Genomic DNA, 17005 nt, shown 5'->3' on the forward strand with positions numbered 1-17005 from the left:
CCTAATTTTGCAGCTAATTCCCTCCACCGAACAGAACCCGTACTATCAGCTAGGCCATTTCCTGAAATATTTTATGAAACTTAATAGCAATCACTCTCTTGGACTGTTTGTCCTCAAGGCACAAGGATGGAGTAGCATGTTTCCACTATTGATTGTTTTCCCAGAACACTATGAACACCAGGTTCATTAGTAAAGTAAAGGACCTGTTAGATATCACTTGACTGCACATACATTTTGTCCTGTATAAAGGCTTAAAACAACAGAGTTCTGAGGTCACCATCAGTCAGCACTCAAGTAAGAAACCAGTGACATAAACATATGCTTATTTGCAGACATACTGGTACTCCCGGGAGTCCAGTGACATGGACATGACAGAAAGTGACTTTGGTTTCTGTTTGCTTCCAGTACCACTATAAGTCTTTATCATCTTCATGGAGGTATTTTTGTCCCTGAGAGTTATTTGTCTCTGTACATAATCACAGTTCTCTGCACTTGGGTGGACAGCTCCCACTGCACGATGAACATAGACATTCAGAAGGCAGCAGAGCAGCTTTGTTACTTTGTTTTGGTAGAAGCTGCCAATCATGCATCTTTCTGGCTGTAGCCTCACCAGCTAGCTATTGAGTAAAAAAAAAAGAAAAAAGAAGCTTGTTGTATTGTAACATACAGGTCAATGGACTGCAATGTCACAATTCATACTTTTACCGGCTTTTAACAGTCGGAAATGTATGCATTTCTTCCTTAGATTAAGTGAAGCAGAAAGAGAGAGGGACAATAAAAGCATGGTAGATCTTATGATCTTTATGTCTAGAAAATATCTTTGAACATTGTACAAAAGTATATAATGTGAAGTTCAAAGAAAACAGGAATAGTCTAGCCAATGTGCATCTCTCTTTCTCTGAAACACAGGTCTCAAAAGCAATGGGCATTTATCACGGCTAATCCACGACTATAAATAATAGAAATAAACTCGACAAAACAAAACTCTCTCACCCTTGCTTGGTCTGTACACACAATAAATTGTGCTCTCCTGTACTGTAAGGCTACTGCTACTCAGATAACATCAAACAAGCCAATGGATTTTGGTTTATTTGGTGTGGGCCAACTCTATCGGTTTCATGAAGACAGAATTACTTTATAGTGTCATGTATGGTTAATAAACTATTTACGATACACTGAATTTGCAATGCCTCTCAAGTGGATGTTAGCGCTGATGAAATCTGAAGTCAGTGATAGCTTTACCAACTTTTCTATCAGCAATATTCCTAAAATAAATGCCACTGACTGCTTTCTGTTGACCTATATGGAGGCATAGAACTGGAAAATGTGTAATGGCCACACAGGCTATGCCATTCACATTTTATCACCTACTGTTAAATATTTAACTGGTTGAGTTTAAAGCCTTAAGACTCACTCATGGAGTGATGCACCACTTAGGCATTTAGTCAGATGGAAGCAACAAATGTTTTCATTTGTTTGTGGCTATTTCATGTGGCCTTCCTAAATGAAGAGCAAGAGCTCTTGAAATGGCTGCACTTTAAAGTGTGGACACATCAACAGCTTTCAAATCGGCATTTAAAAAAAGATTAATGGAGAGCTTGTTTTGCCAGGCATGTATGGCTGGGAGTATGAACTATGTAAATATGTATCTAATTCATGTTGGAAACACATAAACACACATACACACAGTACACACCCTCCCACTGCTACTCTTTTACATAGATTTAGCCTCATTATATCTATCTATATTCAATTATACTCGACTGCCCTGGGCAGTGCTTAATAAGATCCGTATTGCACATGTGCAGTCAGGTCACATGTTACCAATTACATGCTGGAGAAGTGAAGAGGAAATTGCAACACCCCCCCTCAAGAGGCTGGAATTGGCATTTTCATTAGTAGCATGTTAGTGGTTAGAGTAACAAAAGTGCCCCAAGTTGGGATTTTTCTTACATATGCAATGGAAATGATTTGCATAGCAAACTCTGATTTGCTGGCAAAAATGCCTGACTGCACCTCTGATTAATTGGAGAGGAGAGATGGGAGTAGGCTGCATCCAGGAGCACCACTGACAAGGTTGTGCCTGCTGTTCACAACTGTTACACTCAGCTTGTGCTTCAAAAAAAGAAACATCTAATAGGACATGGCCATATTTTATATACACCAAAGAAAAAATCTAATCAATACCTAAATTACCAGAGATTTTTTTGCTGAATGAACTGCCAGCAAAGCAAGTCTGGAATCAAGTGGTAGTGACAGAGCTGAATGCTACACTTGCATTTTGTCATGTATTCTATTCCCTTGATGCCCCAAACACCGGTTTGTATTTGGAAATATAACTGGGCATTTAGGATGTTGACGTTAAACTAAAGTTTGTCTAACAAATATAAAGTAATCCCAAGTCTATGTCGTATCATATACTTCAATAAAAATGACCATAACCTGGATTATTGTATATCCTATTTGCCATCCATTTTCGATGATGGCTTATCCTTTATCAGTGTCACAGGGGCTGGAGTTCATCCCAGCTGACACTGGGCGAGAGGCGGGGTAAACCTTGGAGAACCACAGAACAACCGTTCATGCTCACATTCACACCTTCAGTACAGGCGATTTTAGAGGCATCCAATTGAACTGCATGTCTTCGAGTGTGGGATGAAGCTGGAGTACCTGGAGAGAATCCACACAGATGGGAAGACTGGGAAACTCTGCACAGAAGGGCCCCAGTCGGTGCCTTGGATTAACTTGTTCCCACTTGTCTAGTGCTGCTCAGTTTGATGTAGCTAAAAGGTAGTGTACATATCAAAGCAGAGTCTTGTTTTTTTACTGTCAGACCTGTGCTATTGTTATTAAAAATCAGTATTCTGCAGCAGAGCTCACCTGGATGAAATCTATTGATATATTACTGTAAACAACTGAACCAGATAATTTTTGAGTGTGTACAAGATATTAGTGAATCAAGAAAACAAGTGTATAGGTGTGTTTTTCTCTGATTCGCTTGTGTTTTAATAATGTAACAGCATGTCGATGGTTATTTTGGGCTGAAAAGGGTAGAAATTGGAAACACGGTGAACTGAAGGTTTTCATTTTAGCTTGAGCTTTGATCAAAAGCACAAAGCTGTCCCCTGCTGTTTCATCCTGGCTCTTGTTGCATTTCTTGTCTCGTATCATTTCCTGTGATGTTGCAGTCGTGTCAAAAGGTCAACATAGCTCTTTTGAAAATGTACAATTCTATATCCCAATATTATTCATGTCTTTTATTCGCAGTGTGAGATTTTCTTCATCACCTGAGTAAGACATTAAAGAAGCTGGTCTGCTGAGGAGTGTCCGCATAATTTGACTAACAATAGAAAGATTGGCAAATGCATTCAATGGCAGAAAAGAGTACGGTTATCACACTCCAATTAAGTGAGGACAATGGATTCAGATCTTCTACATAAGTCCATTCCAAGCCGTCCAGCTGCACAGTGGGAGGAGGTACGTGTTTTGTACAGCCCCGTCTGTAAAGGCCTGGAAACTGCAAAGGGACATATTTACTAAGTCTTTTCTACCTTGTTTCAGATGAGCCACACCAGCCTGGAAGCACAGTTTGTCTGCAATCTGAGACGCACCTTGCAAGTAATCAGTGAATAGTGTCTCTTCCTTTTATGCAAATGGGTTTAGAGGAAGATCGAGCAATTAATGGTACGAGATATGCCTGGTTGATTACAAATTCTGCTGGATTAACTAACCTTTAGACAACTTGCAAGAATTAGCTTTGTGCTGCATTTGTCTCTAAAGACTTGGTGCAGGCAGGGAAGGCTGCGGTAGAGACACTTAAACTGACTCTAGTTATTCTTTAGAAAACTCAATGACAGCAGACAAAAGAATGTACTACAAACAACTGTGATGAGGAGGAGTTATATAAAAAGGAGGAGCTATGCTGAGTTAGATAATTTAAAAAAATGCTTCTTAAAAATAGGGGGATGGGGGAGTTGTCATTGTCTTTTCATTGAACTTGAACTTCACTGAGATGCCAATGCACTATGGCAACTGCTCTCCTTTCACATTTACAGTGTGCATTTGGCTGGACTTAACTTGGGATTCTGGGGAGACATCAACCATATCCATGCCTTCCATCTGCTATGTTATTAGTTTGGACTGGTTGCTGATCTGGTGGCTCATAGATTTTTTTAATTTTTCACAAGCTACAGTTTCTTCTATGCATGTGTTTATAATATTCTTAAAAAGAAAAAAAGAAAAATCTATTGTGTGTCCATTCCATGCCTATAATTGCACTGATTTTGCATACTTCTTGTTATGATCACGATGAGGAGATGTTTTTGCATCGTCACATCCTTCACAAACTTATTACTTTATTGATGAGATATTGTATTTCAGCATCACATCATTTTGCTTCTTTTCTGCTCTTGAACAAATCTTAGTGTGTTTCATGAGCTATTCTTATCACCTTATGCTGCCTTAACAAATCAGCAAATTGAATGTTGAATGTTTTCTCAATAATTATGTCACACTAAATGCTTGTGACCTTCATGCTTTTTGCATAGATTTTAATTGTATGGGTTATTTATCTCTAATAGTTATTAATAACATTTGACAAGAAGTTTTACATACTGCAACAGCTATATTTAAATATCTGGTATAGGTTTTTTTTCTTTGCTATAAGCAGTTTATTAATGACATCTAATAAAAAGTGAAGTCTGGACAAAGATGAGATCAAGTACAGCAGACTTTGTAATGGAACAGTAGTCGTGATCTCCGTGATCCATAGTTGGATTCTTATTTGTGGTTGGGATCCACTGAAAATACACCAGAATAGCCCCATTTCTCAGATGATGATGATTGCGTCTGTATTTTGTGTGTAGTGTCAGTTGCATTAGATGTGATTAGTTAAGATGTTAATAGTTAAAGTTATATTGTCTTTGGGAAATGTGTGGAAACTGAGAACAGAGCTAATATTTGAAATAATCTATTTTTGAGCTCATGGCTTATCGTAGCTATGGTGACTAGCTTTACCATGCTAACATAGAGCTGTACTCTTGGCTGAAGTTGTCAACCAGCTTGAGATTCTGACTCTGCTGTGCACAAAGCTTATTCAGTGATGCCAAAAGTTATGGCTGACTGATTAGAACATGTTGTCGGCCTAATTTAGGGGCTAATCACCTGTGATTGGAAATGGCCATTTGATGAGGACAATTATCTAACTGTGCCCACACACACGTTCACTTTCCTGCTACATTCCGGGCAGGTTTCTGCACAGACACATTACCTGATACCGCACATGGGGATAGTACTATCCAGTATAAACACCAATATTCAATTGAGAATACAATGTGTCACTATAATGTCACCACTGTGCCCTCATTCTGTGCTGTTTTTCTCTCAGCTCTCTCACTTTAGCCATCCTTCTGTTCTAAAGTAAGAGCCAAAAATATAAAAGTGGCAATCACTTGAGACCACAAATAATATCTCTTCACTCTTCCACCTGTATAACCAACCTCATGCTACAAATGACGTGTTTTCATTATAATGATCTCTAGTATCGCACCAAGGCCATAATTTTCACATTTCAAGGTTCATGCTATGGGGAGAGAAAAGAGTTATTGTTGTCCTGATGCAAATATGTGCTTGTTATAAAATTTCCAGGAGGGAAAGCCATTCTGCCCAAGGTCTTTGGGCAGAATGGCTTGGTAAATTGGTAAAAAGTGTTCTCTCATAGGAGTATTCAGTGCTTAGGCACATGCAAGTGCTGTATGTATTGAATGGGATGATAAAGCAAGGCTATATATTAACACTCCAGCAGTTCCAGTTCCAATTAAGTGAGGTTGGAGGAGCCAGTGAGGCATAATTTACAGTGTGGAAAACAAAAGCAGCCAAGGAGGTTCTCAGGTCTTTATCAGGTTAGTTATGATGATAGATGGAAAGGTGCTAGGGGCAATCTATTCCTCCTTAGTAGGCCATATATGAGATAGGACAGGCTGTCTAATAATGCAATATCTCAAGTTACTGTTAACTTAAGTGAACAAGTTATATTTAAAATTATAATCACCTGTTATATAGAAATTATGTTATTATATATTATGTGCATATAAGAAATGATTACACTCATGGATGCACTGTATTTTCAACCAATTTGATTCCTCAGTATCAGGCTGTTATTGCATTATCTGTTGTTCCAAAGACAATCCATTGCCCGAGTCCAATTACAGTCAGCTACATCCCAAGAAGCTATCAGGCAACAAACAGTTGCAACATGACATCAATCTACTAACCTCCATACTAGCAGTGGAGCCATGGAGTGGAGGTGAGGACAGAGAGGATTGATTATCCACACACAATGACAACAACAGGTAGTCAACAGTGACAGTGAACCAGCGTGACACTGAAGCAGGATGGAGGTGCATGATAAAGAGCATTTGTTAGGACACAAGGAAAACACACTAAAAAATGGCTGCTGGTGTATTTGTGTACATGATTCAGGAAAACTGATGAATCCAAAAGGTTGAAATATCTAAATGTGCGGATTCAATACTGCATGTTTCCCCATGAAATGTGGGCACGTTTCTCTTAATCATTAAATTAAGAGTAAAAACGACAATGTTTAGTGCCCAAGTGGTGGTATAAAAACATGCAGCTGACATTTTACCCCTTTTAGTTGTCTGAAAAGTGAGCAGCTGGCCTTCTGTGTTCCCTTACACTTATTTTTCTTGTGTGCAATAGAAGAACTGTCATTTGAAATCTCTGCCCAAACACCAACAGGAAACACCAGGACATGTCACCGTGTCCTATGCCAGAATTTAGTAGAGCGATGAAAACCCATGGGAAGTCGGAAAGTGTTGAAGCATCCCCACACCCAGGTGGATGAGGTATTCTATATTTGTTTTTTTTCATGTTGCAAAATGAACAAAAGAGTCCTTTTCTTTTTTGTCTAAGCATAGCACCTCCCACTCAACTGGCATGAGCATGTAAAAAAAAGTAGTGGATGAACCTTGATAGCACATGATGATAATTACTTTTTGGCACCAGTATTATGCACATAAGCCTTCACAGGAATATTTGTATTCTGACCATTTCTACATTAAACTGGATGTTTTACAGAGTTGTGTGGTAATTCCACAAAATTGGTAGTTGTCAAAGTGAAGCAATTTGCAATCCACCAGACAATGACTTTTTAACACTGTCATGTATTTGTCTTTGGTTGGCTGCTTTTATTTATTTATTTTCATGTGCATACAAGAATTGGCCAAGCAGGTGTTTTTCTGTCACTCTGTAGGTAAAATGAATGAATTCCAGCATGCTGGGACATCTCAGTGCACATAGAAAAGTGCAGATACACGTTTCTTCCCTGTATGTATTTACCCTTTCACATCTCACAAGCAGGGGTTCACTCTATTGTTGGAATTGCCATACATTTGCTTGAATGAAAGAGTTTCAGGTGTGCTGTCTTTAGAAACGGCAAAGTAGTGTGTGTGTGAGTATGTATATCATTGTTGTGTGCTATTGTACTGGTGCTATAATGCATAGCAGAAGACAGTGATGGAAATAAAAAGCTTTTTTTTTTAACCACCACCTTTAATTCTGCTGCTGGATGGATGCCGGTTGCCCCGAAGAGATACAACATACTTCAGGGCAATTACTGATCAAATAATCTTGCTGCTGAGAAGAGAAATAAATGAAGACACAAAAGGGGTCTAGAGCGGCAGAAGTACTAATAAAGCGAGGACACTGAATTTACTGGGTTCCAACATTCAATTACAATCATTACTGATCTTACAATGCATAAATGTGGAGCGACTGATGCAAGCCTTTTCAGATTCACAATAAACAAACACCTACAATGTGTGCCAACTCCATATTTGGCATCTTCATGTATACTGACTGAGTTGAATCTCTGGAGCTCTAATACATTATGCATCAGCCCTCAACCTGCCCTTGACCAGGGTGACATAAATTTCACATACATTACAGATGTAATCCATTCTAATGAGCTTAGACTTTATCTAGTTAGGCACAGAATACACGAGGGAGTTGCAAACACTTGTGGGAAGATAAATATCATCGCACTGCACGTTTGGCTTTTGTCGGTATAGTTATAATGTCAGCACAAAATAAGTGCAAAATTGTGTGAGCTGATCGTGTACAGTCTGCAGTGGAGGCTGGTGATTATTTACCTGGATGTGGCAACACTGAGGGCTTCTCCACACACAAACAATGTTGTTTACTAGTTTGGTGGGTTGAGCTTGAACCCTCCAACTATAGAAGACGGTTACATTTACTCAGAAACTGAGTTAGAAACATCCCCTACACAATAAGACAAGCCTTACACTAAACAAAAAGAAAGTTTTAAAAATCCAACTGAAAACCATTCCTCTTTTTCATTTACATGAAGAAAATACTCTCTTAACCTGGCTGCCTGCTTTTTTGTTTAATAGTTAAATGTCTATTGCTGCTGTGATAGTTAGAGCAATGACATTATGCAATCTGAGTGACCCTCATTTTTCTAAAGCAGTTTGATCAGACTCCTCCAATGACTGCCTTCAGGTGAGGAACACAAAAAGACATTTATAAAATGTAACCCTGAAGCAGAAACAGCTGCCTTTCTTCGCTCTTCATTTCAGGCAATGCCTTTCATTGAAGTTCAACATACTCAACATGGCTACAAAAGGGCTTGAACTATGTCTTTACTGATATTTCAAACCAGTCTTAGTAATTTGAGGTTCACGGTTTGTACAAGCATTTTATAGGCTGATGATGAATCCCTACATTTTTGTAAACTACATTCTCTGTGAATGTACCGGTATAATCTTTACCTATGGCTGACATCATGGTTTTGTTCGTTTTTTTCTTTTTATGATATATGGTGCTTTTATGACCTATATAATGTATGATCTCATGTTCACCATGAGGACATAAATAGACGTACCAGGTGTTGGGTTAATCAGTCAAACAGCATGGGAGATATGAGTGCATGACTTTGAGAACTGTAATACCTGTAATGTCCCCTATGTTACCCTTTACCTTTTTCGTCTGCTGAATTGTTATCAGACAAAATGAAAGGAAATAAATTAAATGTTGTCAAATTATATAATTTGATCGAAGTGTGTGCATGTGTGTCCGTATGTTTGTATGGACTAACCTGTGTCCTCATCGCAAAGTTGCTCGCAGGGCTCAGTGGCCCTCTGGCCGCAGTAGTCCCGGACCCACTGTGTGGACGAATTGGTTTGATAGTAGAGAGTTAGCTTGGCTGGGTTTAGCCAATTAGAAACATCCAGGAAGCTGCCCATGCTCACCACAAAACTACTTCCTGAAATAAAGAGAAAAAAAAGGAAAAATTATAAAAAAAAAAAAAAGAAATATATATATATTCTATATATATATATATATATTAATATATATTATATATATATTATATATATATATAATATATATATTATATTATATTATATTCTATATATAACACATTTAAAGCAGGAAAAAAAGTTGATTGTTTTGTATTTTTAAAAGCTCTTTTGGCTGTTGTATTGCTAAATCAATTGAAAAGTGGCTAATTCTTTTGTTTTCACTGTAATTTTAATCCCCCCTCCTGACCAGGCTGAATTTAAATGAGAAAATTAAGACCTATCATGTGTGTATTGATGGGATTTCCTTGGTAATTGCAGTAGAGCGGCTAAAAGAGTGCCACGAGTCAATCAGTAAAGGCTATGCTCATTGATGCTGACTTACCTTTCTTTCTTACCGGTCCCCGACCAATCGTTAAACTCCGATCACTGAACAAGATTATCCCTAATTGATGCCAATGACTTTTACTTCCAAAGGGAGCTGTGAGGAGATTGTGCTTCAGCTCTCTGGTGAATACACTCTTACACAATTATATTGTGTGCATACAGCTGGAAGGTGCATTTGCAAAACAAAGTAGTACTGTAAATATACATTTCAAGGACAATGCAAATAGATAGCAGTTGTGGGATTATAAAGCCTTAATACATGTATTCTATTTTATGATGTGATGGTTGTCTTCAGGCTTTATTTTTAAATAGAGGATCATTTCAGATGGAAAAAGCTTAGACAGTTAGGCAACAGTCAAAAAAAAAAAAAAAAAAAAAGTTTACAGGGCCAATGCCCTGCAGTAAAATATACAACTCAGAGGAGAAATACCCCACAAGGTAGGCTTTGCTGAAACCGTGCAACAGATGAAGCAACAATATCCCAAGCCTCATCTATTCTTTTTTTTTATTTTAGCTTTTTTGAATTCCTAATATAATGCACTCCCATTTTCCTCCTCCTACACACTTTAAGTCAGCAGCTGCTTCTTTTAATTCAACAGAGACGTGTTACACCGGGACAGCCACATCGAGCCTTAAGAAAATACATTCATATGTTCAAGTTTTATTTTTTTATGACTAACCTGGCAAACTCTCATTTTGAGTGTACAGATCAATACTAAGCCTGCTGTGTTGCTTTTGAGTAAACATTACATTGCTTGTACCCGATATTATGCTGTAAATACAGCATGGACTGAAGTAAAGCTGAAATGCATCCACCCATAGATAGTGAATAAATGTATGAATGGTCTGTATTATTCATACAGGTCTATATATGTTTGGTGATATAGTTAAGCTTGTGTAAGTTAATCAAGATATTGTAGCACATTTCCATGAATTGAATCTATAATTTAGATTTGTAAAATTATCAAACATTGACCAACCCCTTTAGAAACAAGGCTTGTTGGTGCTCTAGCCACTAAATTAGAAACAGAATTCTGCAGCTTAGACCCCTGAACACATCTCCCAGGTCAGAATGACCAAAGGTGAGCATAATAAGGCTATTTCCTGCAGTTTAGAGAACACAGTAGCCCTCATTTGTTGAAAGAGTGGAGAAATCTAATGGCTTCAGCTCATGCGGTGAGAAGGCAATTGTTAGATTATGGGCTGGTTTCTAAGAGACCTGTGAAGAAACCCCTCCTGAGCAGTAAGAACATCACTGATTGCTGGCAATTTTGCTGTGCATGTTGTGAAATGAGTGCAGAAGACTGGGGGAAAATTATATTGCTGGATGAAGCGCCTTTCTACTGTTTGGGGAATTAAGGTGCAATAGAAAGCATTGCACATCTGTGTCACGGCGACAGTGATAATTAATGAAACTCTGCAACCTTAGCAGTTGTATCTACTGTAAAATTTTCAGTTATTTTATTTATTTTCAATTACACTGACTGACACAATATTATCATTTATTTGTTTTTGAAATTTATGTTTTGTTGCTGCTGATGTTTTTTTTTTTTATAGTGCTCTAATTTGCATTATTGTGTTTTCGGCTATCTTTAATCTTGCCATCTTTCACCTTTTAAGATCCATGATTAAACTTTAATCTTGCCATCTTTCACCTTTTAAGATCCATGATTAAATGACAGATATTTCCTCATTATGTCTTCATAATTTCTGTATTTGCTAAGCTGTATTACCACCTTTGGATTGTAAGTGAGTAATTTAATTGAGTTATGTTTAACCACTATCTGAGAGTCCTACTGCCATGTAAAAAAAACAAAAAAACAACAACAGACAAAAAACAACAATTAATAATAAATAAAAACAATTTCCCTCTGAGACTTACTGTAATATTAAAGAACAATCCAATTCTTTCTAAAATAAAGAAAGTAGTTTCTAGAAGGTAGCTCATGTCTTGTTAAGCAGGTCATATGTGCTGCTTTTCAGCCATACTGTAGAATTCTAGTTTTTTTTTCCTGCCTGCTTGCCTGTTCCTCTAACTTATATTTATACATGGCTTGCCAGTTTGGATTTCCTTTGTTTGTTTAACTGTTGGATTTTGTTTGTTTGTTTGCTTTGACTGCCTGCCTCCTGCCGACTGTATGCCTGCCAGACCAATGGCTTAAGAGGTCTTTTATCACATCTGCTCTGCCTCAGGTGTCTATTTTTCTGAGGCCAATTCCAGTAAACTCAAGTTTGCAAAGGAACAACAAAACAAAAGTCAAAAGCCCTGCTTATGGCAGCTTCTGGGTGTGCTATCCATATTCACCCCACAATGAAAGAAAAATAAATAAATAAATGCTGCATGGAACACACAATGCACAGATGATGTTCTTTGAAGATATTCTGCAGCAGTGCCTCAATGTAGTTTTCAACGTTTACCCTGAGGGTGGCACTACAGGAAAGGGCATGGGGTCATCAAAATAAACAAAATAATATATAACAATAATAATAATTCATTCTCTGGTGATCATGGATGGAAAACAATATCAACCTCCATCCAGTTTTTGATATAGTCGCTAAAAGTTGAGAACTGAGCATCGGGTCAGAGGTCAGCTGAAGTAGCATGCAAACTTTCAAGAAAACTCTTGTGTATTGTAAAAAATCTGCCTTGTTAGTAGTGATAGAGCAAAGGTCAGCAGGTCTCCAAAATCAATCAAACATCATTCTCATTCAGGGACTGCATGTATCCATTTCACATTTCACAGCACGCTGACGAGGAGTTGTAGAGATGAAGACAAAACAACAAACTGACTGTTATGGACGCTAAACTGGGTCCATTCATGAATATTTTCATAATCTTATACCAAACCTCTTTTGCTTTTTTTTCCTTCTTTGAGGCCTAGTTCCTAGTTAGGCCTAGTGTTCCTAGTTGTAAACACTAAAGTGCTTAAACTTGTAAAACATCTTGTCTCAGCCTGATGAATGCCGTCTGTTCAGGAGGAGGTGTGTATTCGTGAATTCCCATCATTAGCGTAATTGACACCATCTATAAAATGGTGGCAAATATTTGTGGGCGAGTTTCACTCACAAAAGTGCAAAAAGAAAGGATTTCAGAACGCAGAGCTTCAACACTGTTTGGAAATCACCAGGCAAAATGACAGCAAGCTTAGCAGTGTCAGTAGTGGTATTAGAGAACCTGTAAGAGGTGATGTTACACTGTCGGGTGTTATATCGGAGGATGATCCTTGATGACAGGTCTGGACCACTTGTGAATTACTTACAGAAGAGAAAATTAGAAAATAAATAAATAAATAAATATCTGTGTACATGAGTGGTTTGTATGAGTCCTAAGGTTGTTAGGATTTCATTGACAGACATGTATATCAAATCAGTGTGTGAAGTGATATATAATTTGACTAGTTTGGGTAGAACTGGTAAGAGGAAAACGCACATCAGCATCTAACAGTACAATTTAGCCTAGTAAAACTCATTAAAGCAGTGTGTCTTTTACAGTATATTACAATATGTTTTCCAGGAGTTCATCTTACATATAGTTACACAATAAACTGTAGAAGGTTTGTACACTCTTCTACCTCTGCGGGGTTGTGTGGGCTGACTAGGAATGAGGCTCCGGTGGCAAGAGCACCTGATCGACTGATACGTGAATGCAGAGCTTTTAGAGATATGGCAATCATTAGTTAAATTGCCTCAGCTCCTCACTCCCTTTTTACTTCACTTAACTCCTTGCACATTTTCCGTATTGGCCTCTCTCTCTCTCTTACCTCCCAGTGAGGTTTATACTGTGGTATCTTGCCAACACACGTACCCAATTTACAATTATCCTGTCGCCAACAAAAAATTTAAAACAGACTCAGTGGGACAACTCTTGGAGAAGCTGCCTAAGCACCTGTGTCTACATACTTGATTATCCTGAATTTACATGTATTTTAAAAATGTTTTTTTTGCATGTGCACCCACAGAAAACAGTATTTATTGTACTTTCTTGATAACATTTTGACTTTGGAGCATATAGCTTGTTTGTATGCCACACAGACAGCGTGTTACTCAGTATAGCATGAATAAACCAGAAAAAAACAAACAAAATAATAATAAAAAAAAAACTTGGAGATATTAGTCATTCATCATTTGTGCCATGGCAACTGAAAAGAAGTATAAGCCATAAAGTAGGTTAGCTTTCCAATCTACAGTGTCTGCACACTGAAAGCCCAGAGTGCAAAAATAAAGAAAAAACAATCATGTTTGAAGAACACTACTCTCGATCAGTCTGATGGCTGCCATTCAGCGGTTTGTGCTGATAATAAACATATTTTCCCACTGGGGGCTTTCAGTGTGTGGGCTTTTATTGTCCTGATTTCTACTCATCTTTCAGTTCCAGTGAATGATTTACTTTTTGTTCCATGAATGCGTGTACTTTATCAGTCGAGCAGTGAGTTCACTCAGACTGAAAAGCATTGAAATTGAAAACCACAAATCACGGTCGAGGGAGTGGAGATTTTACTGCAAGCCATTTGTAAATAGAAACAGAGGAAGCATGTGGAGCTGTCATTGGCCCATTAGGTGTCCCCCCCCCATGACAAAAAGTATACAAATCACATAATATCTTTCACAACTCAATAACAGCGTGTGCCCACTCGACAGTCATCCCTGCAGTATGCTGCTTGAAGGACAACTGCATCCAATTATGGCTTGGAAGAAAATGAAACAAAGTTCTAAAATGATTGATAGTGGCTATTATGATAACATGCTCCACAATTCTATATCCTATTTTTAGCTAACACAAAGCTCAACATTGCCCAAGGGTGAGGTATAAAGCACTAGGCACACTACATCCTACTACAGTTGCTATGGGCACATCAAACGTGATAAGTGATTTCACAGTCTTTCTCACCAAGTTTTATTTTGACCAAGTTTAGTACTTTTTTTTGTCAGCGATCAGCCTTTTTTCATTTACTGCGAGGGAGTCAATTGGCCTGAGATCCAATATTTGACAGATGTAGTGAGAGTGAAACATTTCTGTATTTTAGTTTAAATAAAAAATAAATGCACAGCTATAAACCCCAAAATGTATTCTGCCAAGGTCTAATGAATGTGTTGTACTTACCGTCTGCGACAAAATGCTCAGGCACATGGAGGGTAACCTTGACAGTGAGAGGGCAGGAGTCCTGTGTAGCATAGACAATGGCAATGACACATGTGCTGATGGTGATCAACGTCAGGGTGACCTTATTTAGAGGACTGTGTGGGTGGCCTAGAGGTAGAGAAAGAGAAAAAGTCAAAGGTGAACGTTTTTTTTATTTTATCGAACAGATAACTGCATTTGGACATCATTAACAAAAGATGCACAGAGAAACCAATGAACGAAACCAATAAATCAACGTACAGGCATAGAACACAAATATAAAACTAAATTATATACTTCAGCACACAACTTTGTCAGAAGTACAGTCTGTAAGCCTCCCTCAATCCTTGAAAGTACATTTAACTGTACTCCTGATTTATGAATTTAACCCAAGTTCAAGTCTGGCCTGAGTAAGTAAAGGATGACTGAGAATAACTGAGCTTCTGCAGAACAGAACAGAATAATTTGCAGGGGTGATATATGATCTTATTGCCACTGACAGGGTTATAGATTGCTTGTTTTGGTTGCCCTTTGGCTTTGTCAGGGCTCCTATTTCCAGGCCAGGATATAGGGAACGAAATTAACCGCTTAACCTCTGTCTACTGATATTCATCATTGGAGAGAGGTCGCCATTTTGAAAGTCGGCTTACTGGGATGTGATAGGGGCGAGGAAGTGATATCACTGGTTTGGGAACACTGTTCTAACTGACTTAAAAACATATTGTGAATCTACTCCAGACGTCAGAAAATGTGTGAAGAGCTTCTAGGAAGAGAGCTGCCCATGGTGCACAATACTTTGCAGGTTTGTTGCAAAAGTCAATAGTAATAGCAGGCCTATTCCTGTCTCCCTGTTCAAAGCAGTGGAACTCAGGCAAACTCAGGTGGCAGCAAATTATTGTTGGTTAAGTAATGTATATTGAACAAATGTCCTATTTCCTTGTTAGAGTTATGTAACTCGATCAGTGGGTACCTCAGAAAACCAGAAGCAGGCAAAATTTCAATTTTCGAAAACACTGCAACTTTCCAACTAAAGTGTGCTTTTTCAGAAGTTTGGAAGACACTGCTCAAAGTCAAAATCGGGGAGACAAAGTTAGTATACTGTATTCATCAGAACTGAATTACATGTCATGATATTGTGAAGGGACAGGAACAACAGCTGTCTGCAGCAAAAATAGGAGAGCAGCTAATCCTTTTGGGGTGTGTCTGGTGTCACCGAGCTTGTGACAGGGTCTCTCAATTACTATAAAAGCCTACTGAGTATACAAAAGCATGTACACTCACGATGGAAAACACTTACTTTATTGCCACAAACCAACACCTTGTCTAAGTGCTCATACAGTACATGTACACAAAAATACCAATAACAGGCATGTGGAGAAATACATCTATGCATGTAAAGTGACAAGCAACCACAAATACACAGGGCGAACTCTAAATAAAATGCCTTCCTTTCATTTATTTTCCTCCATCCATCTGCTAGAGAAACCTTTTTACACAGGTTGTAACTTTAACACAGATCGCGGCCATGAGTTTTATGTCTTACCCAGTCGTGAGCCCATGTGCTTTTCTAATAAAATCTAAGTGAGAGCTGACAGTTTGGACAAGGACCCTTTCATTTTGTGAATAATGAATCTATCCGTCGTGTATATATATGAAATTCCACAACAAGTGTATCACTGCAATTCAATTGAAGCCTTTAAAGCCAATTTAAGATCCCCGACTATGCTCATAAATCTGGACTTGCAATCTTTATACCCATTGCAAAAAAGGTTGCATTTAAACTGAGGTAAACGTGAATCACCAGCATTTATATAATACCTACCTAAGATCACACAAAGGTCCAACATCAACATCAAGTTCTAACATCCATCCATACATTCATTTTACTTGTTCACTGGAGTGTTGAAAAATATTAATAAAAAAAAACAGGACAGATTTCTTCAACTGAAATTTAGGTCCTCGCCTTCGACTATTACACAGAGAACCATTTTGTGACAAAAAATAAAGTGTCATGACCATTTCACCTTTGGTGACCTAGTTTAAGTTTTGCTTCCTGGGTTATAACTCCTTGTTACAACATTGTTCCTCCTGAAGTATTTCTCTTTTTCAACAAGAAACTACAGTGCCGAATGGACACAGACAGACTAATTCAATGTTTCAT

General features: G+C 38.1%; 1 protein-coding gene across 2 annotated transcripts in view; it reads right to left on the minus strand.

Moving 5' to 3' along the window:
* The window catches only part of astn2 (astrotactin 2), a 240246-nt gene that overhangs the window by 114125 nt on the left and 109116 nt on the right, over positions 1 to 17005 (minus strand). For both annotated transcript variants that reach the window (XM_027282013.1, XM_027282012.1), the window contains 2 exons: positions 14827 to 14973; positions 9137 to 9304 (listed from right to left, as the gene is read on the minus strand). In XM_027282013.1, the coding sequence (XP_027137814.1) occupies positions 9137 to 9304; positions 14827 to 14973 (315 nt within the window). The remainder of the gene's footprint in view (positions 1 to 9136; positions 9305 to 14826; positions 14974 to 17005) is intronic.

The sequence above is a fragment of the Larimichthys crocea genome, chromosome IX (genome assembly GCF_000972845.2).
Source record: "Larimichthys crocea isolate SSNF chromosome IX, L_crocea_2.0, whole genome shotgun sequence".
Lineage (NCBI taxonomy): Eukaryota > Metazoa > Chordata > Actinopteri > Sciaenidae > Larimichthys > Larimichthys crocea.